Genomic DNA, 26,664 nt, shown 5'->3' on the forward strand with positions numbered 1-26,664 from the left:
ATCAAAGAAAGCAAGAAACATAGAAAGGAAAAAAGGAAGAAGAAGGAGGAGGGAAAAAAAAACCCAACCAAAATTGATCGACCACTCTATAGTCGGACCGATCAATTTTGTTGAAAACAGTGGCTGAAGCCGGTTTTCCAACTTTCGTGTCGACTTATGGTCGGTTCGGGACAGTTTGGTCAGAAAGCCGACCCCGACCGCCCATTGCTCACCCCTAATCTCAGGACTAAGGATCAAAACAATCAATTATTTGAGGTTATTTATGACACATGTCCATGTAATAATCTAAAAAAGTGTCGATCCAATTCTTATTCTCTAATAAGAAAATATGATTATAATTTATGTATGATATATAATCATCCTATGATTATCAATTATAACTCATACTAATCTTAATTTGTTATTGTTCCCACAATAATAATCGATTAGGGACATTTAGAATATAATAACATATTCATGGATATTATTAAACAATAACATGCAATTGAATAATAATGAGAATAATAACTTTAATTAAATAATTAAATAATAAACCAATTATCCATAAAACTATTATAGAGCCCAATAAAAAAATCCAACACAAAATACACACTTAGGGTTAAAACTAAATTACCTAGGTCACCTTAATTAAATAGAAACCTAACTAGTTAACGAAGATACACAACTAGTGGTTACTATTTTGTAGTCCGGTCTTATGCAAACTCATTGCATAGGATACACACACTCGTATCTCACTTACACGAACGCGTTGGATCATTACATTTGTATCAAATACAAAGTGAGCCGTATCCATAGTGTTACCAAAATAAAGTACCAAATCTTATCCCTATGTTATAGACCCATTAATTTATATCCCAAACATTAATCTATGTACGTCTCTATTATTAAATAGCTTAGTATGTTAGTTTATTGGATTTAGGTTATTAACACAAAACTAATAATATAATCAATAACGCTTTATTAACATAGTACATTTACTATCTATGAGCTTTAGGACATAAAACCCAACAGATAGACGGTGATATTTTACTATATTTGTAAATATTTTAAATAATTTTGACATTTAAAATAATTTTCCTATTAGGTAGTTTTATTGAAATTATAATAATAACAAAAGTGATTTAATGGTTTCAAAATCATTACCCACATATCCATCTAGAGTTAGCTCCAAATCTAAATGTCTAACTATATATATACAACAAAGTAGTTTAATTTTGACATTTAAAACAATTTTCCTATTAAGTAGTCTATTGAAATTATAATAATAACAAAAGTGTATTAACGATTTAAAAATCATTACTGACACATGCTCTAGAGTTAGCTCCAAATCTACATTTAAAACAATTTCCCAATTAAGTAGGTTTATTGAAATTATAATCATAATAAAAGTGAATTAACGGTTTCAAAATTATTACCCAGACATGCATGTACAGTTATCTTCAAATCTAAATGTCTAACCATATATATATAAGAAAGTAAAATCCAATGAGATTTTTTTCTCCTTCTTTCTTTATTTTTGTTTCTCTCACCTCATCACTCAGAGAAAAAAATATATTAAAAATCTCTTTCCTATCTTTCTTTATAACAATTCCAAATACGTTTATTCTTTAAAAAGTTGCATTCAAATAAAAATGGTTTGGATAAAAGAAGAAAAAAGAAAAAGAAACAGTAAACTCTACGGTTACGTAAAATTCACCTCATCTTTATCGGATTCACAGAAAAGAAAAAAAAAAAGAAAAAAGAGAGTGAGTAGTTGCCACGTAAGCTTTGAGATGATCGTATTAGACAGTGTGATTTAATAAAATAATAAATAATAATAACAACAAATCGAATAGACAGATACTAACTACAACCATATCTCTTAAGCTCTTATTCCATCAAAAGAAAAATAATAAATGTTTTTTTTATTCACCTTCCGGGGTTGAATGCCCAAAAATCAACCGACGAGTAACCCACTTTTTGGAAAAATGTTAAATGACTTTCTGTCACCGACCTCTGTAATTACAAAGTTACCCCTTTTGTTTTTTCTTTTCACTTCCCTTCTTCTTCTCCGACGAGTGTACAATATGAGAGACAGTTAAATGTCAATTGAAGTCTCAGGGTCCCCTCACCGGCAATATACATATATACACACATATATATATATATATTATTTATACGACCTAAACCTCAACCTTTTACCATACAAAATTCATCTTTCTCTTTTCATTTTCCCGCCGCCCTCTTCTCTGCCTGCCGTGCCTTTGATTTCCTCCTCCATCTCAACGGACTTTCTTTTCCTCTTGTAATTTCTAAAACCTCTCACAAATGTCCTCTCCAGTTCCCCTCTAAGTAAGTCTTCCCTGTTCTTTGTTCCTTCCCCATTAATTTCTTCCTCAGTTCCTCTCTCACGGTTACCCCCACTGTACAATACACTCCATTTCTTTTTCCTACTCTATTTCTGTTTTCTTTTATTTGCTTTGTTGTCTTTACGATGGCCTTGCCGGCAGCATTGTCGAGACCGAATCATTTTCTTGCTCGCCAATCGGATTCTCTGTTTCCTGCTCGTCATCCGATTTATACCAGGAATTTCCAGGTTCTTAAGAATCCTTCACGGTCGTTGTCTTTTAAGACGGCGGCGGCGGCGCCTGATAATGTATCTCGTATTTACTGTTGTCTGACCGAAAGTGTTGTTTCGAATTCTGGACCGAAATCATCAACTAGACGGCCGCCGTATATTCCTAATCGCATCCCTGACCCTTCCTATGTTCGCATATTTGATACCACTCTCCGTGATGGCGAGCAGTCTCCAGGTGCTTCCCTCACCACTAAAGAGAAGCTTGACATTGCTCGTCAGCTTGCAAAGCTTGGTGTTGATATCATTGAGGCTGGATTCCCTGCTGCTTCGAAGGAAGACTTTGAGGCAGTCAAGATGATTGCAAAAGAGATTGGAAGTGCTGTCGATGAGGATGGATATGTGCCTGTTATTTGTGGTCTCTCCAGGTGTAATGAGAAGGATATTCGAACTGCATGGGAGGCTGTGAAGTACGCTAAAAGACCGCGGATACATACCTTTATTGCCACGAGTGAAATTCATATGGAGCATAAGCTGAGAAAGACGAGGGAGCAAGTGATTGAAATTGCTCGAAATATGGTGCGGTTTGCACGAAGTTTGGGTTGTGATGATGTTGAGTTCAGCCCCGAGGATGCTGGCAGGTTTGATCTTGATCTTGAGTTTTATGCAGTTCTTAAATTTTGTTTCAACGAATTGATCCAGAGAGTAAGTTGACTCTGCATGCTCCTTGGATTTCAAAACCTCTCAATCATAATGGATGCTTGGATTAAATTTTTAATAAGCTTAGATTATGTTGGAGGTTGTATTGTGTGAATTTGTATAACTTGTTTCTAAGTATAAATGAGTAGGATACACAAGTTTAAATTTGGGTCTATAAAAGGTGGTTGTCAGTTCGGGCCATGTTTGATTTATGTAACTTGTAGCTAATAATGGGCAAATAATTAGTTTTGGTTAGCAGAGTCCTATACTCAATAGGTTCGACTCCCCGCCTTACGCAAACTTAACCAATTTTTCTTGACATTTAGATTATAGCATCCTGTTATAACATAGCCTCAATTTGAAATGGATTGATTTAATCCATTTGTTTGGTTTCCATCATTTAGAATTGTTATAGTAGGTTTTGATGGAAATTTCATTATTATTTATGTGTATCTGACTTATGTTCATTGTGCAATCTCCGACTAATGTCTATCCCCATCCTTTCCTTGTTTGGAGCATATCTTTCATAGGACCCCTTCTTCATGGAGGTTTTCAACTTCCTTAACCATTAGCAATTGCTTAACATAAATTGCAGTTCTTTTAAAGTGATAAAACATTTTTCCTTTTTATGTTGTGGTTTATTATTAGATCTGACCGAGAGTTCCTTTATCAAATTCTGGGGGAAGTGATAAAGGCTGGGGCAACTACTCTCAACATACCTGATACTGTGGGTTATACAATGCCTTTTGAATTTGGGAAGTTGATTGCTGATATAAAATCTAATACTCCTGGCATTGAAAATGTTATCATTTCAACACACTGCCAGAATGATCTTGGACTAGCAACTGCTAACACAGTAGCAGTAAGTAATGATGTTTTCTTCTTCTTCTTCTTCTTCTTCTTTTCTATATATTGAACTGGACCTTTAATTTGGAAGTATCCGAAGGTAATAGGATGGTAACAAGGAATGATTGACATACTATTAAAACACTGCAAGACATGATAAGTAGGATATGGACACACGATTGACATAGTGACACAACTTACTAAATGTAGGGTAGAAAAAAGAAACAAGACATGAATGTGACTTTTATCATATTTTAAGGATATATATGCTTGATACTTTACATTATAAATTATGAAGCAGGGATTAGATGACATTTTTTTTGGCTTGATCTTGGTTTAAATTGTTGAAGCCTTTCTGTAATCATTTCCCAAATTACACAAAGCATGAAGTCAAAACTTGTTCAGCCAGTCCTTAGAATTGGAAAATTGAATTTGCACGCCAGGAGAGTCTGTGTGAACTATGAAAAAATCACTGTTCCGGTTAAATGCTAATTTAACCTCATCTTGTGCCTGTATTAAATTATGTTTGACGCTTTTCATCTCTTTACAGGGGGCATGTGCAGGTGCAAGGCAAGTTGAGGTCACAATTAATGGCATTGGTGAGAGAGCTGGAAATGCTTCACTAGAGGAGGTAAGCTATTTGTTTATTTAATTTATTTTTCCTATGTTTATTTCTTTTGTTGTGTAATTATTGCATTTATTTTTATTCACATTTTCATTCTGTGAAGGTTGGGGATGGATTTGCAATACAACCTAGCATGATTTAATCAATATGTTATACTGCATAAAGTTTTGTTCATGCATTCATCAACGTCACTATTTTTTTTTTTTTTTTTGTTGAATTATAGACATTTATGGGTTACATTATTGAAAAGTAATTGTGATTGAGATTTTTAAATAAGGAGCGAGAGCAACATTATTTTTAGAAATAAATATCTTTTTTGGGTAAAGATTTTGAAGGTTAGTATTTGTTGAGAATGAGCTGAAATGTGGCCCTGAAGCTTTTTCTCTTAAAAGAAAACCTGTAGCTTTGATGCTTGAGAAGTTGCAATATAGAAATCAAAAAACTCACCTGTCATGCAGGAAATCATTCCAGAAAAGAAACATCCTGAAATATAAACAAGAAGAAACCCCCGCCAATAATAGAACCTCATAAAGTTCAATAATCTTTTATCTTCCTCCAAAGTAATTTGCTTACCTCCAAAGATATGTTGATTTCCTTCTACTCATATTCCTTACAATTGTGTTTTGGCTATATATATATTAAATAATCCAGAATAGTTTGGCCCCTTTTTCATCCCATGGCCACATCACGCAGCAACACAATAACACAATTTCAAAGCTTCTCTCTTATTGACCAATGGAAGCCTTTAACAAGAGCCATACACTTGTAGACTTGTAGACCTGTAGACTTGCGAAGGATGTAGATGTAGACAACCACAATGTTTTTAGAAGTTTTTTAATGACAAAATAATAAATGCCATCTAAAAAGCATAAAATGTTTAGTTAATTGGGTCCTTCAGGTTGGTCTGAGAATAAATGGTATGACATTCTTTCCCGTTAAAAGTTTCACCACTTTGTACTCATCATGTGTCAAAGTGCGTCCAAATTAAAATGGAAGATGTAAATTGGAAAAAGAGAGAGAACAAAGGGAAATAGAAGAAATTGATATGAGCATAATTAGTGAGCGTGCATTCTTAAAAGAAAGAAAGGACATTGTTTTAAAATAACATAGGATGTAAAATCAAAAGTGTAAAATATAGTGGCTTCAAGTGGGCAATGAAAACACTAGTTTCTTCCTTTAATGGGCCAGAATCCGAAGAAATTGAGCAATTATGTCCTCGATAGGAGATGATGATGGATACTAACATGCTGAAGAGTCGATTTAGAAGATGAGTTTTTGAAGTTCAAAAAGTTTTACTATAAAGATAGGGCCATTGATTTGTGTTTGAAGGTGGGAATTGGGTTTCTTTGACTAGCCAGTTGAGGTTGGAGGGGCTCCTGACGGTAACCTATAGCCCCTTGGACTAAGCAATATGTCTATTAAGGGTTTTTTATTTCTTTTTTCTTTGTTTTAAATAACAATAATAAATAATAATTATTATTTTTAAAAAGACTTGGGAAGTCTTAAAGAACAACTTAGTAGAGCCAGAGGTGCTGTAGTGCTCCTAAGTATTTGTGGAAAACCGTATATTTCATTAACAAATGAACTAATGAGGGCTATATTTGTCTCATCTCAAGAAATTAAAAGGCAACAAGGTGTGTGAGTATAGACTTGTAAGCTTCGCTACCTCTCTATACAAGGTGATAGGTGATAGCTAAGGTCTTAATGAACTGATTGAAGAAAGTTCTCTATTGGCATTAAGGTATTCAAACAAACTTTGTAGAGGTTACAAATCCTTAAACTTGATTTTGGTTTGCCTTTTGGTAGTTGGTGATAGCAAACTTTGTAAAAAGGTACATCAAAGTGTTGTTAGCCAAATGGCTGTAGTTTTTCTCCCTTAAGCCCAAGGCCCTTTGGCTTAGGACCATTTGTGGCAGGATATTTCTAAGGCCTTCTTTTGTTCCCCTGGTTCATTGTGTGGTGGAAAAGGCTGCTTCTTCTGGGAAGCTCATTGGGCGGAGTAGAGGCCCCTTTATTCCTTGTTAGCTTGTTTGTATCTTTTGTATTCGCTAAAAAATGATTGTCTGACTTCTTAGTTTGGTTAGGGTGCTCCTGTTCCTTTTCTTTTTGGTTTCATTGTTCTTTGTTCTATAGGGAAGTGATGAATATGGCCTCTCTTCTTTTTTTCTTTTTCTTTAACTCGAGAAGGGATGTGAGAGTTTTTTTCTTAAACAGAAACGAAACAGAAACGAGCCTCTTTATTAATATTAATAAAAGAGACTAATGCTCAAAGTACAAGAAAAATACACCAATAGCAAAAAGGACTAGACGAACAAATCTGAGACAAGAGAGAACAAAATAAAAATACAGTGAGCAGGACAAGACTCTCTAGAACCCAAGCAAAACAAGATCTAAATATAAAGCAAAATGAAAAATCTTTCAACCAGGTGCTCCAAATTAGCTGAAATCTTAATCACAGATTGCTTAAAAAACGAATGGAAAGGAAAACACCAAGAAAAGACAACCAGTTGTGCTGCTTCAAAATTGATTTAAAAATACAACCCAGTGCCTTGAATGACTTACTGAAATCTTTCATCTCACCAGTAAAAACTGCAGGTGTACTACTGAAAATGCCCATCAAAGCTCCAATTCTTCGAACATAATTCTAAAAGAAAGAAAGAAATAAAGAGGAAAGGGTCAAACGTGAAACCTCTCATTTTACAAAAACCATTATCTTGCTGCTTCAACAATCCTTCCAATACACCCTGAGAATCATCGGATTCCCATTTTTCAAAATTAAATGTTTGAAGAACTAGAAACATGTCTACTTTCAGTGCTTAAGCCAAAACTATCTCACATTCCTCAACAAAGGACTTCAAATGAGTGGAATTCAAAATTAAATGTTTGAAGAACTGGAAACATGTCTACTTTCAGTGCTCAAGCCAAAACTATCCCACATTCCTCAACAAAGGAATTCAAATGAGTGGAATACCACATGGAGGAGCTTGTGAGGGAATTCCATAGGCAAGCTTCTCAAAAATTAAATCTTCCTCAATCTGAAACAAAGAATTTAGATCAATTTCTAAAGGGTCCTTCAATGATCGATCTTCCTTCTCATTTGATCTCATCAAATGATCATCTTCCTCACTGCTCACATTAAATGGTGAGTAAAAAACAAATACAAGCTTCTTTTCTGATGAGGGGACCGGAGTTTGGCTCGGACCTCTCTAGAACTTTACCAAATAGTAAAGAAAAACAGAGTATTGAAATTGTAGATGGATTATGCTCTAAGGAACTGATCTGTTTGGAAGAGAAGGTTGGGCACATTTTATCTCTAAAGGGTCAGGATTTTGATCTGAAATGAACAGCATTTATAATTCTCGTTTTAGGGACCTCCTTCAACCTCTTTCTTCTAACAACGTATTTTGGGAATGGTTTAAAGAGGTTAGGGAAAATAAGGAACGTGAGATTTTGGAGTATTCAATCCTTTGGAGGGGTTCTTGTATGGTTTCGTAGTCTGAGTGACCCTTCTCCCTTAGGTTAGTTGGTCTTTAGGTGCTTTAGTGGTTAGATTCCTTGGATATGATGGATTGGCTTGCAAGGAAGTTTTCCTTGCTAGTTGGTCTGTTTTGTTGCATTCTTTGATGGAAGGTGGAGGAAGATATGGACCATGTTTTCAGGTGTTGGGAGTTTACAGGTCATGTTTGTTACCTTTTCCTCAGACATTTAGTTTTTTTTTTTTTTTTTTTTTGGAGCATTTGGCTTGGGAGGTGCGAAAAAATTCTTAGGGTTAGAAAGGTTTTGGGAAGAAGTGTGTGTCAAAATCATCAATTCAACCCAAATGTTTAAGTTGGTCGGTGAAAGCAAATTTAATATAATATCTAACACTCCCCTCACTTGTGGGCTTGAATTATCAAGAAAGACCCAACAAGTGGAAATCAATAATAAATGTAGAGGAAATAATGTTGCAAGGGTTTAAACACATGACCTCCTTGAACCACCTGCTTTGATACCATCTTAAATCACCAATTCAACCTAAAAGCTTAAGCCGATGGGTGAATTCAAATTTAATGTAATATCTAACCATGTGAACTCTTGCCAAGTAAAACACCTCTCTTTCGGCATCTGTGGCTAAAGATTCTCTTGTAACATTGCTTAAGCCTTATTATTTTGGATTAGAGATCCTTTTTATTATGTTAGATCCTTGGATGCTGGTTTGATTCCATTCTTATTGGCGGTATAATATTAAAAAGAGGATAAATCTTAAATCCAGAGAACTTAGGGTGTTTTTATTTCATTTTGCATGTGACTGAATGCACGTTGCTTATGTATTGTTTTGAGAACACCTTTTTGCATTGAATGAAGACATTCATATAGAGTCCTCTTGTGTGGGTAGACTTCTTGGCATGCATGAATATATGGTAATTTTCAATTATGAAAACTACTTTTATTATCTTCAGGTGGTAATGGCCTTACAATGTCGTGGAGAGCATGTGCTTGGAGGTCTTCATACTGGAATTAACCCAAGACATATCTTTTTAACTAGCAAGATGGTAATTACTTTTCTTACAAAAAGTCCTTCCTGAAAAAATTTCATTGAGTTGTTATTTTTTAAAATTGTTACCATTTTCTTAAATTTCAAAATACAACGTTAAACTTTCCTTGGGGTGGGAGATTTATTGCAAGTTGTTTGTGGCCTATGTTCAACTTGGAAGCTAGACTTGTTCTTGCTTCTGGTTCCTCTTTAATTTGGGAAGAATATCGAGCCAATTCTTTGCAGGAAATGAAGAGGAACATCTTTCTCTCTTTGTTGGGTGGGGGGTGGGGGTTAGCCACCAGAGTCCAAAATTTTATTTGTTTTTCCCCTTTTTCTAATTTTCTTTTCGTTTTTTTATTTTTTTAAAATCTTCTTTTGCTCTCTTATCGTAAAGGCTACTTACCGACAAAATTCTTCCTTAGGTAGAAGAGTTCACTGGTTTGAATGTACAACCACACAAGGCTATTGTCGGAGCTAATGCTTTTGCTCATGCAAGTGGCATCCACCAGGTTAGTCTTGTTGGATTTTTATATCAAGGTTTTGGCTCATGGCTAACTATTTATGACTGGCATATTTATCTTCGTGATGAGATAGCTAGCTACCCAATTTACATTATAGTTGACTGTGATCTGATTCCACTAGTAGCCCCTAAAGAAAACCAAATCAACTCTAGAAGGTTAGAAAAAAACCAGCCAAAAATGCCAGGAACTCAAGACTCGAACAAGGGAACAACCAGAAGGTAAACAAAAATCCTGAAAGCACAAGACAACCAAAATAGAGCTCTTAATGAGATGCGATAAGCACTTTTCCAGAACCTAGAAGCAAAATGCGGAAGGAAAAAACCTCAGAAGAAGCTAAAAGCGTTGAGGAAGTATCACCTATTACTAGATTGCATTTAAAGCAAACAAATTATCTTTTTTTTTTTTTCCTTTACTTCCCATTTCCCTGTGAGTTGATTGGAAAAAGGAATCTATTTTAGATAATGAAATTCAGAAAATGAAGGTACAAGAAGGGATGGTAAAGGGGGATAAGCCTTTCCTACAAAGCGATGAAAGTTGCATTGTACTAAACACTTTCCCATTTGATAGAATTGGGAGCGTGACTAACCTTCTGTTAAGCACTCGAAGAGGAAGGAAGGAATACTGTCGCATATAGTGTCACAATTTGTATCCATGTGTAAGAAAAGTTACCTGCTCTGCCATCTTGAAGATAGCCCTGGCTACACTTGCAGCTTTTTGCCTCATAGGGTGACCTAGCACTTGAGCCAAAATTCCTCTACATCCGAAAGCGCCTTATGGTTTTATCTTTTCCTTCATCATTCCCTGAGTATTTTTGGGGCCATGAAACATATATTATTGGTTTTAGAGGACTGGTTGTGCATCATTAATTTTGGGGAGTTGATGCGGTTGTTATACATCTGCTAAGTTCACTTACAAATATGGACAACTCTTTTTAAACTATTTTGATGCATGGTTTTGCCATAAAGTTCAATATGAAAACGTTGGTTCGCTCTTATTTCTATATTTTTAATTCTTCTTTTTATTATTAGTGTGAGGCATGTGGGTGGTTGTTTGTCCTATTTTGTTTGTTATATCTTAAATATTGCTTTTTCAACGCAGGATGGGATGCTTAAGCACAAAGGTACTTATGAAATCATGGCCCCTGAAGATATTGGCTATGAACGATCCAATGATGCTGGTATTGTTCTAGGAAAACTTAGGTATGCCATACTGTCTTATTTAAAATGCCTTGTAGAAAATGACTATGTTGCCTTATGGAAACTTAGATATGCCATGCACACCATTTGAAAATTAGATTAAGTATGAAATATATAATATTGAAACCAGGGTAGGGTTTCCATAAGTGGTCAATTAAACATACTAGAAAATTGAAATTACCCAGAACCATCCTGGGTTGCCCTAGTAGTATAAAAGGGTTAAGAGTGTAATGGGTTCAATTTATAGTAACCACCTACTTTGGTTTTAATATCCTACTGATTAGACCTTGTCTTATGGGAGACAAACTTCTTAATTGGCACCTTGTAGCTAATTATGTCTTTTGAAGATTGGTATTTTCACGTTATACGTGTAGCAAACACATGCCATTTCTTTTTTGTTCTCTCTCTAGTTTTCTGAGTGTATGTACTTGGTTTTGTATCTGATGTGTTTCAACATCTGTAGAACTCTTAGGTTTGACTTTTGGGAGAATCTGAATTATTTACTCCATTCACTAAAGAGATGTTTATAGACAAGGTACAAGAGTGATCTAAGTAGGAAAGCATAAAAGGACCATAAAAGGACGATGTAATAAAGATATTTACCGTAATAAAATAACTCGTTATTAGTACCACAACACCTTTGATAATTAAAATTTTAGCAAATTCGTTTCAGCACTTTCTCTCAACGTGCCTAGTGTATTTCAGTGACATTTCAAGTGCCTGATGTGTAAATTTGTGACACTTCTCCAGAATAGAGTTTATGTGATTTGTGGAGGCCAGGTACAGTAAGTACCTCCACAAAAAGGACTAGAATCTACCAGGCAGGACTCAGGAGAACATGATAAAAAGAAAAATCTGGCAAGAAGCCAGCACGGGGAAAACTTCTTATTCTATTCATTCAAGTTTACCATATAAAAAAATAAAAAAAATAAAAACAAAAAACAAAACAGAACAAAGAAGCCCAAAATCATACCACTCCTGCCAGAGCTCTCCCTGAGAGTCTAAGGGCTACAGACTACCCTTTCCTTCTTTCTTAGTGGATTAGTCTTTTTGCATCAAGTGGAACTTCTGTTCAGTTACCTTGTTCTCTCCTCTTCTTTGCTGCTCCGAATATATTATTTTTCTTGTCTCTTTGAAACCCTTGATATCTTCCTATTTTCTTTCTACAATAAATCAATCATCTAATATTTATCAAAAGAAAAAAAAAGTATAGTTTAATCATCTAATAAAGTAACTTCTGGTATTTAGTTTCTAGCAGATTTCATGCATGTTAGTAGAATGTTAATTTGTGATATTTAACAACTCTCCTTGTATTGCTGTGGTCCGAAGGACATGTTACTTTTCATTCTTTTCATTGCATTTAGTTCATGGGCCTATAGACAGACTGTTTTAAGAGAAATAATTGCATTTTGTTTAAAAAGGAAGCATATGAGTAATAAACAAAAAGATTTGAACTTTTAAACCAGGAAATATCATAATAAACTGCAAAAAAGATGCTCTTTATCCATGAAGACTGGTTTCTCTTTTCAAAGAACCCAAAAGAAGGCGCAAGATATATGCATCTACGAAAGAGCTTTAGCATTCTTGAAAGGATGACCCATGAAATAGATCTAAGGTGGGCAGTGACATCTCTAGTTAAAACCAAATGCCATTCAAAAGCTCTGCATATTTTATTCCAAAGTTACTGTTCAAGATCTTTGTGCACCATTAGAGGTTGTACCTTCTTGAAGCACCGGTAACCCCTCTTTGTTGAGATTCTTTTAGTGTTCCTAGAGGATCTTAGTACCGTTGGACATTGTATCAAAAGTAACTGCTGAAGAATAGTGGAGACTGGAGAGGATATTGGAGAAGCTATCTGGTCAGAAAATGCATAATCTGTGAGGCATTTTCTGTTCCAAGGTCAGACTAGGTTTAAAAATATTTAAATAGAAGTAAACTTGCGTCTTCTTTTATCCATAAGTTATCCTATTGGGTTAGATGATGCACCTGTACCAAGGGAGGTAAACTAGTTTTTTCTGGGGCAGTAGAAAGGTGAAACATCCGCTGCCATTCTATTGTAGTGTTACCCATTTTTATTTTTTATTCTTTTACGACATTACCAGGACTCACTTTCTGTGTTAAGTATTTCGCTTCTTGGTATCTTGTTCAAAATATACTCTCGAGTAACATGGTTCATGACTACTTTTACAGTGGACGGCATGCCCTTAAAAGTCGCCTTCTAGAGGTAAAAAATTTGGATCTTGAAGCTCAATATTCTTTAGGCAATCCTTCCATATTTTGTCATCCTTTCTGGCAATAGTCTAATGTTATTCTCCGTCTTTTCAGCTTGGTTATGAACTTGACAGTGAGAATCTCCACAATGTATTCTGGCGTTTCAAAGCAGTGGCTGAACAAAAGAAGGTAACTCAAAATTTTGTCCCCCTCTATTTTGCTGGGCTATTCCCTTCCCCGCTTCCTGCATATAGTGGGATTCTACTTCAACCCGTTTTGAGAACATAAATAACTACTCAAATATAAATTTCTTCATATAATATCATGCCCTCATTCCTAATCGTCAAATTCTGTTCTAATTTTCCTTGCCCTACTTTATCTTTTACTTTACAGAGAGTTACAGATGCGGATCTTCGAGCTTTGGTATCCGATGAAGTTTTTCAACCAACTGTTCTTTGGAAGCTCCTAGATTTGCAGGTTATTTAAATATTGCAATAAACCGTCAGATTCAGAAAGTGGTTTGGAGCCATTTTTTTAATACATGTATGCATCATTTGACGACACCTTAAATGCTAGGTTACTTGTGGAACTCTCGGTCTTTCCACTGCTACAGTTAAACTCCTTGATGCTGATGGGAAAGAGCACATTGCTTGTTCTGTTGGAACGGGTCCTGTAGATTCAGCTTACAAGGCTGTGGATCTCATTGTTAAGGTTTGAGATAAAGAGAAACTTTACATCTATACACATCTTCAGATCGGTTTCCTAGTGAAGTAAAACTACGATATTTCAGAGATTTAGTTACAACAAAATATATGACCGGGGAATTTAGGAAATTAGTTATTTGGATAAAATGCATTAAATTTTGATCCAAAACATAATGGCCCATTCGATTTTTCCTGAATAGTTTCAGACGTGAGCTTGTTGTGTAGCCATGAGATTTGGTGCATATAATAACATAAAAAGTCGTCAGGATCAATAGCCCGGCATTCATGCCTTCATATCTAATATTAGTTCTGTGCTATTCAGGTGTTGTTTGCCATACACGCACACACAAAGACATATTTTGACGGGAAACAGAAGTTTTCTTTTCTTTTCTTTTGTCATATATTCTTTGCCGAATGAGTGTGTCATTCTTGAGTGTGTGACTGTGTAGAGTTGTCATTTTCCTGGATGCAGGAACCAGCAACCCTTCTCGAGTATTCAATGAATGCCGTCACTGAAGGTATCGATGCAATTGCCACGACGCGTGTCCTAATAAGAGGGGACAAAAGTTACACGTCTACTAATGCATTGACTGGAGAAGCAGTTCAACGAACATTTAGGTAACAAGTTAGCCACAAAATATCGTGATACATGCGTGTTTTTAAGGAAATATATATATAAAGTTGTCAGCTTTTTTTTCTTTAGGTGAAGTCCTCAAATTCACTTTTAGGCACTCATTTAGTATACATGGTTAGCTCGTTAAGGCATGAAAAGGTTAAAAGTTTCGAAGCTCTGGATTGACCTAAAAAAAGCATGCTCTGAAATTTTCATTAGCGCACCTTAACAATTATTAAGGTAAAAAGTGTAATTAACATTTTGGGAACTAAAACTTATATGGCCTGTTTTAAGAAAACCATATAGCAAGAGGAGAGGTCGCCTCTGCACCCTGAAAGATCCAAGGCGCCCACCTTAGTGCGCCATTTTTTGCTTTTTTTGCATCGTAGCCATAAAGCCAGGTGAGCACCTATTACATTGGCGAAAATAATCCCATTAATATTAAAAATCAAAGAGTTCTGAAGAATAAAGATAATAATACAAAGACGAAAAACAAGAAGCTTAGAATAAGAAGAATAAAAAGAAAATAAGAACGAAGAATAAGAAGGGAAAAAAGAGAACGAATTACGAAGAACTAAAGATGGTGGGTCGGAAGATCAATATGAAGTGAGAAAAACAAGAGAATAAGAAACCGAACCTGTAAAAAGAGAAAAAGTTAGAAACACTAAAGCTGCATGTTGCATGCTGTTATGACAGATGTCCATCTCTTTTTCCATTAAATTTAATGGATACCATTGTTTTCTTCCATGACTAACAAACGAAGTTTTAACCGTTTTTCTACTACATTCTTTACTTTCTTTGCCTGAATTATCTCTACTTCCAAACTTTATTCAAATACTGAATAGTTCTCTTCCTATTTTTCATGTTTTAAAAATTTAAGTATTTATTATTTTATCTATAAAATAGTTATATATAATATTTATTTAGCATTTTATTATAAGTGCCCGACCCCACTGAAGTGACATCTTTCGTCTCCTCTTGTCTGAAGGCGATTGGGAGACTCATTTTCTTAATGTGCGTCTTGCCCTTTAAAAACACTGAACATAGTAATCTACAAAGTAATCTTGTTTGAAGTATTATTGCTTCTATGTTCTCCCGTTGACGTAAGTCATTAAAGAGATTTACAAGGAATGAGAATTTAAACTAGGCAGCAAGCTTGTTGAAACCGAATACTGTAGATCTCAAATTTCTTCTACATCATTCGAGGTTTAGGTGTTGCCTTGTAAGATTAGACAAAATAGTGACTATAAGTTGATTCAAACGCTCACCAGTTATCAAGTTGTGGAGTGAATTCTATAGGTGTTTGATAGTGTTCTGTGCGTGCTATTTAATAGAAAAGCTGCCGTATATCGATTAACTGTATCATCTACGTTTTTGTCAATGCAGCGGTATTGGAGCAGGGATGGACATAGTTGTATCAAGTGTCAAGGCCTACATTGGTGCTCTAAATAAGATGCTTGGTTTTCAAGGGATTGACATTAAGGAGACTAAAGAAAAAACATTATCTGCTTAAAAAACTGATTGATTCTTGAAGGAAGGATGATGGTGGCAGTCTTTCATAATTAAGTCTTGTTATCTAATTCTGGTTTGTAATTTAGTTGTGTTTTGTGTTATTTGAACTCTTTCTTTGTTCCTTTTTCTTTTTTCTTTTTTTCTTTTTTTCTTTTTTAGTCGTTGTTTCCTTAGTCGGTTATTTGTGTTGTAGTTTTTACACAGTGAAGTGGCTTTTTTAGTAAAATAATGATCATTATTATAATAAAAGGTTTTATCAGTCATTTTATGATACGATTTGTTATTAGTAAATTATCTTATGAATTATAAAATTTTGATGGAATTACGGAGTTGGTCGTTGGAAGAAATTAGAAGTTAAGTCACGTTTTAAAAGTTTAGAATTAAAATTTAGTTTATATATATATAGTTTGATACAATTAGACTCTGGAGGAGTGTGAGATTCTTATATAACAACAGACTAATTGTTAGAGATCAAATTTGCCTAAAATTCTTTACATTTTCTCACCTCAGAACTTGGGGTTAGCTTTAAGTTAATTTTAGTAGTGATTTTGAAATGGTTGCACACTCGGGGCATTCTTGACAATCTAAATTTACAACTTGAATACTTAAATTGGTTTACAATACATCAGCAGTTAAAATTTTATAAAATCTACCAACCTTAGAACAATATATATGCATATCATATATTTTTCTATTAAGTTGGTTGATACAACTCGAATTTAAAAAAATGTAACTTGAATCTAATTCAATTTGAAAAAACAGACAAAATTTAACCCACAAAAACTAACTTAATCAATTTGAACTACTATATTATTTGAACACTTAAATAGTACTACTTTTGGATTATAAAAACTTTGTTTTGAAAAATGTTTGGAGAGTATTTACACCGAGATTCTCAGTTTTTTCAAATGGTTATCCTAAAAATCTTATATCCAATTTTACTAATTTTTCAATATTTTTCCAAATGCAATTATCTATATCAGTTCTTATATCAAATTTCTTACGCAAGTTCTGAAATAGTTACACAATTATATAAATTTTATACCCAACGGTTTCGTAGCATAATGGTTAAAATTTGATATAAATTTTGTAAGATTTTGCTGAGAGTATATTGATAAAAGCTTTGAAAAGATTACATAGTTCGTAGATTCCCATTCATTTTGGGCAAAACTAAACCAACTCCAAAAGTACCAATTTTTTTACTTTCTCGGTATAGGTTCCTTCAGAATGAATGAAAGATTCATCGAATATTTTTTCGAATATCAGTTATTTATGTAGGTTACCAATTATTTTTTTATTATTTGATAGTGATTTTTAAATTTTGAAAGATAAAAAAATTAGTTAAGATTTGAAAAAATGATTGGGAATTTCAATGTTGGAGATTCACCAGGATAGCAAAAGGTAATTGAAAGTTTCAAAGACAGAACTTAGAAGGATATTATTTTGATAGTGTGAAACTTTAAATAGGTTAGTTTGAAAATCTTCCAATATCCTTACGTTTGAAAGATAATATAATAAATGTATGTTAGCTTCAAGATGAGAAATGTTCATAATTACATAAGTTCGCCTGTAAAAGATTTTACAGTTCATTTGAACTCTGCATCAGTCCTTTTTTTTTTTTGTTTGTTTGTTTAAGAAGCCATACCAAATAAAATAAAAGAAAAGTAAAGTTTGGTTAATTTAACTCTGCATCGGTCTTTGAAATTTAAATTTAGTTTTTAATTTATATCTTAATTGTATTCAAATGTTGAGCGTTTGATTCTAGAAGTTCAATTGATGATAAAAAATCAAAATCCCAACTCATTCCAATACATATATCTATCAAGTCAATTTAAAAACACAACAATATTTAAAATCAAAGATTCAAGTAGAACCCAAATGTGTCATTTTTAAAACCTGGAAGGACTATGTAGAAAAGAAATTAAATTAAATGGCTTCTGGAGAAGTTAGATGTTGAATTCAAATAGTGTTAGTGTTAGTTTTGAAAATTAAAGAAACAGATTATTAAAAGCTAAAAAGGAGGACTAAAATTATACATATAATATAAACAATCAAAAGATATTTATTGTGAATGTGTGATACATGGTAATATCTATAATAAACCTAAAATATATATATATAATTTTCAACCTTAATCCCCAAGGTTCTATAATGTGAACTTTAAGTCAGGTTCTGAGGACAATTAATGCTGAAATTATTACTTTTGTGGGCCAGCAAACTGAAATAAGGAAGTTTAAAGTCATTTTTGAATGTACCTTTAGAAAGGTATTGCAAAAGAAACATCAAATTCAATTGTATCTTTCAGCTTTGAATTCAACTTTTGGTTTACGAATGTCATCTTGGCTTTGAATCAATCGAATCTCCAAACTACTGGATTGAGGATCATGTCCTGCACTTTTGTAATCATTCATTGTTCGTCGTAGAACTGCCTGCAAATCATGCGGTAACTAAGACTGGTTAGACATCTACTATTATTTAGACACGTGATTTTAAAATCTTCACAGACACATTCTTCACTATCATATAATCTAGAGTTTGGAAAGAACAAAAACATGTATCATATCATAGTGATTTTGGAAAATGCAACAAAAATTTATTAATTTTAAAATCACAACCAAACATGGCTTTAAACACTTTTAACACTCCAACTATTTACAAAGACATTTGTAAGCAAGATTAACAGAGGAGAATAGTAAAGTTTAAGAGAAATCATAAATTTCGAAGAGCAATACGTCATATACTCTGTTTCTTAACTATGTAAAATGCATAGACTAATTGACTTCAAATTTCCTTCCTAAATGTATATCGATAAATTTATGCTTCAATTAATGTGTGCTTTGCTTATGTTTGTGTTCCTAAACTTTTAGCAAATGACTTATCGTGTGTACCTGCTTTTTTAGAAGTAACCGTTTCAATTTTCAAAAGCAAAAAATAAAATGATAAAAAATTTATCCAAAAATATTCATTATCAAACGTGAGCCCTTCAAATTGGCTCACATTCCGAGTGCAAGAGTGTTCATAAATTTAATTTTAACTAAAACCCAATGATTATCACACAAAATGATGGTGGTGGTGGAATGTTTCGTCCCCAATGATGACACTAGAAATAAACAAAAATGCATGTCTATCTCACCAGCATTTCTAGTTTGAGAGCAAAATCTGAAAAACAAATAATTGAAGAAACAAACAACAAAAAGGGAGGAGGAGAAAGACCTGCAAGCTTGATACTGCAAGCTCTGCTGCCAAATCAAGGCGTTCAGGATATTTCTGGTAACAAAATGAACTGTTATTTAATGAAAATCGATTCTGAAAACAAAAATTGAGTTTACGGAGTTTACATTGCTCCAACCAAGAAGAAGTGCGGTCGTAAGATCTCCAGTTCCCTACAAATGCATTTAGAAGATGCGTCAATCTAACAACACAATGAGAAATGAACCAATGGATTGAGAGCGATACAATCCTATGAATCATGAGAAAAACCTATGATATTCAAGAAGTATCTTATTTCGGTCGAAGATGGAAGAACAGGTGCCAACAAAAGCTTACCACAACTGTTATTTACATGTGCTCAAAAGGTCCGTGGGTCAAATCCCTCCACCCCACCCCCACTTGTACTAAAAAAAGAAAGAAAAGACATTTCTGGAAACAACTTCCTACTATTTAATTACCATTACTTTTTAAAAGACAAACTAAAAGAGAGGGTACAGAGAAATATTCTACCAACATGCTAAAAAGTACGGTACGTATAACACAACAGTTCTAACAATTGTCCAATACGTGTAAAACATGGGTTGGTCACAAAATAAACTTACAATTTTTGACTTAGAAGAAAACAATTTGGACTTTACAAATTCACCGCCTAATGACGAACATGCCACACTAAGGGTATAGGTGGAATCCTTCCTGCTAGAATTAGTGGGCTTGGCCCAAGAAAAGATTTACCCTAATTGTCTTTCCTTTTTTATCATTAGTTTGTTGTCTATTTATTTTTTCCTTTTGAATCTTTTGTTCATAAGAGATAATAGCAAGAAAGTCAGATATCTACGTCCCAACTTGAGAAGGAGTGTTAGAATTAGTGGGCTTGGTCCAAGGAAAGACTTACCCTAATAGTCTTTCCTTTTTTATCATTAGCTTGTCTGTTTATTTTTCCCCAAAGTATCTTTTGTTCATAAGAGATAATAATAAGAAAATCATATCGTAGTTTTCTCCCGATACGTGGGATGTCTATTTTTTTTTTACTGCCTTTAATAATTCCTCGTATAAAGTTCAGTCTCTATTTAAAAACAACCATAACATGCCCCACTAAGGTTCCTACAGTCACTCCACCCAATAACCACATTAGTATTATAGCAGTTGAATTATAACTTTCAATTACATCGCCAGCTTGGGAAATTTTTTGAAAAAGAATGGAGCCGATACGGCAAGGGTGACAATTCTTGAATATTCATTCCATCATCTTGAATCGATGCACTGACCAAGAAACACTAAATCTTAAAGGTTCCACTTTTCCAACACGTTCTGAAAAATCACCTGCCTCAGGCCCACTACTTATGATAAACTTTTATTATTCTATAAGTTGATAATTCAGAGACGCACTAGCCCGCCCTTGTATCATTTAGATAGAACAGTTTCTTTTTTACCTCAATCCTAGCTGAAAAAAGTTAGAGATGAACATTGCAAGTGAAATTAGATCAGAGGTTTTTTTACCGTGAAATATGCTGGAATCTTGGGAATCACGATCTTAAATTGTTCAGGAGCCTGGCCCTACAACATCAGGGTTTAATTACTCAGCAATTAGATCATGTGCATTTTTTTTGAAACAGACAGACCTCTTTATTATTAATAATAAATGACACTAAACTTTGTATAAGAGAATTATACTAAAAGCAAAAGAACTAATTTAAATACAGCATACAACTGAAACAATGGATATACCCGGCCAACACAAACATGAAAACGACCTAATAATGACCCTATCAAACCATGTAAGTGCAGCATGCCATAAGGCTACAAAATGTGTCGTATACAACTGTAAAGCATCAAAGAATAAATATAAAATCAGTTTTTTCCCTTCATGCAAAAAAAAAAAAAAGAAAAGAAAAGAAAAGAAAAGAAAAAAAGCTACGTTTTTCATAATGGAAATTAACTACTGCTTCCTAAATCCCAAATGAAGAAACCATGCATCCTGACAACTTTATAATCAACCAATTTGCATTGCAGAAATGAGCTTGTAGTGAAAGAGACAATAAGGTATAGGAAATGGAAGGGAGGGGAATCTCAGCTAGGGACAAGGCTCGTTTCTTCACTTCAGTAGGAGCTTTCATGATACCAAGCTTTCTTGTGGTCAATTATTGCATAATCAACGAAACCTTCATTACCATCCGCTATGAGTTAAAGATTCAAAAATTTCGTGGGACTTTTTTGGTTTTATCTAATCATCATAAAAGACTGAAATAGACATCTCGAAATACGAATAATCAGTCCTCAACAAATCTTTTGAGTCAAACGAGAATAAAGGTCCAAAAGAGTAAAATAGGGTTCATGCAGCTTGAAGAAGGAAGACTGCCCCTACTGTGATGAATCATTTTAGGGCCTACAATCATCAAGTGTTACAACTTTTCTAAGATCAAATACACAGTTTTTCAGTAAGGGTTCCTTCCCTCTTGTAAGTTTCTTCTTAGCCATCCAACAGGACATTCTCTTTTGAGTTGATCCATAAATTTTCAGTTTATGGACATGAATTCCTGAACCACATGCCAATAATGTACGTCCGATGTATGGAAATATATTGTCCTTCCAAATATCAGTTATCCTAGCTCAAGTTCAATCTAAAGTCTTGTCAACTGTATCTTAGTTGAAAAGTAACCTCTGTAATAAAAAAAAATTAAAATGAAAAAGAAAGAAAGAAAGTAGTAAACTTTGCTTATTACAGAGGGAACTTGTAAATGCATTTTAGATTGTTGTTTCGAGAAGCAATGAAACTCAAAGCACAGGAAGCAAAATAATATTTTAACCTAAATAAACTTATTTAGAGAAAATGGTTCTTGTCAGTCTCAACTTTTGCCATGTCTAGTAATGGAGGATTGGAATACTGTGTAGCATAGCATCATAAGCACAATTTACCTAGGAAAGTAGCGTACACTTGGTACATCAGCTTATTCGGTAATATCCAGACAGTGGTAATGATGAAGTCCATTCTAACCTCATACGTGTAAACAATTTGCTTGGAGTTTAGGAAGACTAAAAAAATGCACCAAATGACTCGGGTCTTTTATAAGAAAAACTACAAGAACATAATGCAAAAGTTCACCTCATTCTTCTGATGACTGCCAATGAGAAGGAGTTCACCATTCATATTTATACTCGTAATCACAACCTGGGATGTTTATCATGATTTAATCATCAGATTACAGAGTTATCCAATGCAGGAAATAATATTCAGAATGATGTCTGACATTTACAAAAAAGGTTGACAGTAACAGAATGGATCATATTTATGTTTACCAAAGGGGCTAGGATTATATTTTAAAATCTAAAACACAGTTCGAAAGCTAGGTACTCTAAGCTAGGAGAAGTTCTAACCGCCTTAAGTAATTAGGACTAGAGCTGTAGAAATTGGAATTCTTAAAAGGATAAGCACCTACAATTGAAATTTTGTCTCAACACAGTGTCTGGAAAACCTGGAAAACAGAAGATGTTTAAAGTACTTCCAAACTAAATCCATAACTCATCAGTAGTTAAATCTTATTAACTGTTATTGTATTCAGGCCTCCAGCTACTTAGTTGCATGATCCAATTCATACAGCCAAACTATCGTTGTGGTGCATCAATTATCTAACAGAGACAGGCATCTAATGTGTCGATTGCCATCTATCTTTCACACTAAATAAGTTATGAATGTGAAATTCACTTGTAAGATATCACTCCTACAATAGTTCATTGACCTCCAATGTCTCCAATTCACAACTACTAAAAAGCACCCTTTAAAAAAGAAATTTCACATGTAAGATATCACTCCTACAATAGTTCATTGACCTCCAATGTCTCCAATTCACAACTACTAAAAAGCACCCTTTAAAAAAGAAATACCTATGCCCATCGATTTCTCAGCAAGCTAATTGCCACATTCAAAATTCTTACCTTTGAAGGTCCTGCAGCATGAAGAATGTTACAAGCTTCCCTACCATCTCCTTCAGATTGGATCCTGCAAAAAGCAAGGATTCTTAAAAACCACTCTATCTGACAAGGAAGAAAAGGATGCTGAAGTACTAACCACTTGCAAGTCAGATAAATTGAGGTTCACTTAAACTAAAAATTCTAGAGTTTCAAAGAAAAACCGCTAATTGTTACATAGAATTACATAGAGAAGTCTAAAATAATAAGATTGGTAGGTGGGAGAAAAACAACTCAGAAGAATTGAAGAAAGGGTGTATCAAGTTTTGCTCCATCAAAAAGACAAGGAACCCCAGTCTCCACTTCCAACCATACCAGTTTGCACTTAATTTCATGATTTAGTTATAGACATCATACAATAAAACACTAATAAGGTTAAGTGTTAGAGACAGTTTCAGAAATATATCAATCTAGAATACACCACATTCAGAGTTTCAAAAGTTTTCACAGCTAATTGAGCCATATAAAAAGGTATCTTTTCTTGCACTTCACCAACACGTGCATCCATTCAAAAAGACGAAAGTAAACGTGTATTATACGCTTTCCATATATCTATATAGGCCAGTAAAAACAACATTAGCACATCATGTCTATCCTATTCAAATTACCTTAACCCAGTCAATTGTTCAGCTTCAAATTGATTAGGAGTCAACACTGAAGCCACCGGGATTACCTAACCATGAATTGGACTTATCAAAAAAATTTATGGACAAGAACATGAAAAAGAAAATATAAAGGGCAGACACTTAAATAATTGTTAGCTTCCAATACACAGGAATACAGAATTACATTTTTAATGGTCCACATACAAAAGTCTTGAACATTGAAAAGTTCAATAGACGATGCTAATTAAGGAAAAAATCTAAGTCAAGTCAGATTAGGTGAATGAGCTATCAAGCACCACCAGGGGCCATTGTGAGCTGGATTTCTCACCTTCTCTCGGTATACAGATACTAGTTCTTCAGGAACATAAAGCTTCCCTTCATCACCCATCACTGGATCACATACTGGAAAAAACATTATTTTTAATGAGATGGTTAAATGGGTGGTTGACTAATCCTGAAAATTTTCCACATTATAAATTACAATGTTTCTGTTTCCCTAGCATATATTTACATGCATGGAACAAAGGCAATAGAATATAAGGAGTTCTGGGATTTGAAGATAATGAATCATCAATCATGAACAAGATTGTCCATTGCGTGCAAAAACGCATTAGAAAATTATTATTCTCCCAGCTTTTTTTTTCCCTGGGAAAACATTACCCTCTCAGCTCACCAATTCTAGGTTACCAAGAGCTCAGAGAAAACATTTACCAAACCGGTATATGATTATGGAGAAATGATAATGAAGCATCATGAACTTGAATTTATCTGACCATATGTTAGCTTAGGGTTCACCAAGCGAAGCTTATCGACAACTTCCAACACTGTGTTGAGGAAAGAAACAGAACCAATATATCCTGCAAAATCCATAGGTACCATATTACAACAAATCTCACGTTAGCTGAAAAATAAGAATAGCCAATTTTACAGTATGCAAATTACTGCAGTAGCTTTATACGTAATGCTGGCAATAGTTTAGCATAGTTCTTCTTTTCTAGCAGACATTTATTCTTTTCAGCCCGCTATTATGTAGCAACATGCAATTCATAGGTAAAGCCTCATATTGTAAAGTCACCAAATTATACTCCACACAAAAAGTCACTCAGTGAAAAACTGAAGTACCTGTTAACAAATGAGTGTAGTACAACAATTCATTTTCTTCAAGGCCTTCAATTAAGTCCCATAATTGTCCTCCATTCAAAACTTGGCCCTTAAATGTCGGATACCCTGTTTTATTTTCAAAAGGAACCATAATCCAATTTCAGTAACACAACAAAATCAAACCAGAACCTATGCATAATGACATAAGGCACCGCACCGTATATAATTAAGCCTCAGAGTTCTAAGACCATTTGAATGAACAAGTAGAATCATCTTGCCTGTGTGGTTTGAGAACTGCACGGAATTTATTGGATCTACATCATAGCCCAATAGTTGGAGAGGGAAAACAGCTGATTTATTCCCAACGTATCCCTATGGCAGCGGACAATAGAACAATCCATTGAAGTAAAACTAATAGCACGGAAATAAAGCCAATCAAGAACAATATAAGAACAAACAATCCATTGAAGTAAAACTAATAGCACGAAAATAAAGCCAATCAAGAACAATATAAGAACAAACAATCCACAGAAATACACAAAGCACAAAAGTAACATCAGACATCATCAAGATAGTAAATATAAAGTCAAACATCCCACAAACACAGCACTTATAACAAAAACACCAAGTCTAAGTATCTAACAATACAAATTGGCAACAGAACTGAAGGAAACTCCTACAGAAGCCTAAAGAAAGCAACAAAAACAAAGTGAATATGGAGTTCGAAATGAAATTCTACCAAAATAACCGGAAGCGTAGTAAAGTATTGAACAAACCTGAACAGTGTGGGACTGAATACTGAGAACTCGACCAGTGGCGGACGGGAGAGCTAAGGAGAGGATTGGCGGCGACATTTAGTATTAGGGAAGGCCGGAAGAAGTGGAGATTATAGAAATCAACAGAACGGAATGCGTGAAAGAAGAGATTGGTGGAGGAAAATGAGAGTAGAGAGAGAATTTTGTTGAGGAAAAATGGAAGAAACTGAAAACTGTGGAAGTTTTAATAATGCTGAAGAAGAAGAAGCAACGATGAAGAGAGGGAAGTGAAAAATGATCGTAAGTGAAGACAAGGAAATTATGTTGGAGATTTGGAAGAGATGGGATGAATTACCATAATGCCTCTGCCCGATGCCCTTTTGTCCTGCCCGTTGAACCACAGCGTCAAATTGCGAATTCAGAACGTTGTTTTGTTTATCATTTATTTCCTTTTTTGCTAAGTGTAGTTCTTTTTATTATTATTATTATTATTTATATTTGCGTTTATAAATGGGAATCACTTTTTTATTTCTATTTTTTCTTTTCAAAAGCTTTAAATTACTTAATTCATGTTTCCTTAATATTAGTCCAAATTATATTTTTAATCATTTAGGATTAGTTTAAGTCTAGTTTTGGTTCAAATCCTTCAAATTCTATAGTTGTATGTTTGAATTAAATTTTTGAATCATAGGAGTGAGATTATTGCGTTTGATACTTTGGGTGCGTTTGAGGAGGGAAAAAGTTATGGGAGAAAAAGATTATAATAATCCTAGGATTATGATAATCCTAGTGTTTGAGGGAAAGAATATAAAATGTAGTGTTATAATAGTATTTGTTTGGGGAGGGATTATGATAGTAGTGTTATAATAATACATGTTTGGGGGAAGGATTATGATTGTAGTAATTTTGGAAGAATTATGATTGTAGTAATTTTAAATATAGTAATAGAATTTAGATTGGGTCAGTTGGGTAGGGTAACCTAGGGTTGGTAAGAAAGTAAAGAGAGAATAAGATAGGGTTATTTGGGGATTAT

General features: G+C 34.1%; 2 protein-coding genes across 3 annotated transcripts; one reads left to right on the plus strand and one right to left on the minus strand.

Annotated features, from left to right (window-relative positions):
- The first annotated feature begins 1,981 nt into the window (after nt 1-1,981).
- On the plus strand, nt 1,982-16,270 carry LOC103496846 (2-isopropylmalate synthase 2, chloroplastic-like). Its single transcript, XM_008458857.3, has 12 exons — nt 1,982-3,195; nt 3,902-4,115; nt 4,650-4,730; nt 9,164-9,256; nt 9,663-9,749; nt 10,860-10,960; nt 13,148-13,181; nt 13,283-13,357; nt 13,562-13,645; nt 13,745-13,879; nt 14,345-14,490; nt 15,872-16,270. The coding sequence occupies exons 1-12, from the start codon at nt 2,474-2,476 to the stop codon at nt 15,996-15,998; spliced, it is 1,899 nt and encodes a 632-aa protein (XP_008457079.2). The 5' UTR covers nt 1,982-2,473; the 3' UTR covers nt 15,999-16,270.
- A 1,771-nt stretch (nt 16,271-18,041) lies between these two features.
- LOC103496845 (pyridoxal kinase) lies at nt 18,042-26,029 on the minus strand. Of its 2 annotated transcripts, XM_008458855.3 has the most exons (12): nt 25,653-26,029; nt 25,155-25,248; nt 24,898-25,002; nt 24,549-24,632; nt 24,104-24,177; nt 23,779-23,843; nt 23,138-23,201; nt 22,308-22,373; nt 20,705-20,761; nt 19,336-19,380; nt 19,211-19,264; nt 18,042-18,426 (listed from the first exon to the last, which is right to left on the minus strand). In XM_008458855.3, exons 1-12 carry the CDS (start codon nt 25,728-25,730, stop codon nt 18,286-18,288), a joined length of 927 nt encoding a protein of 308 aa, XP_008457077.1. In that variant the 5' UTR covers nt 25,731-26,029; the 3' UTR covers nt 18,042-18,285. The 2 variants fall into 2 exon arrangements, with proteins under 2 accessions (XP_008457077.1, XP_050941473.1); XM_051085516.1 differs by lacking the exon at nt 22,308-22,373 and having other exon boundaries at nt 25,653-25,937.
- Nucleotides 26,030-26,664: the final 635 nt, after the last annotated feature.

Source organism: Cucumis melo, chromosome 6, assembly GCF_025177605.1.
Source record: "Cucumis melo cultivar AY chromosome 6, USDA_Cmelo_AY_1.0, whole genome shotgun sequence".
Lineage (NCBI taxonomy): Eukaryota > Viridiplantae > Streptophyta > Magnoliopsida > Cucurbitales > Cucurbitaceae > Cucumis > Cucumis melo.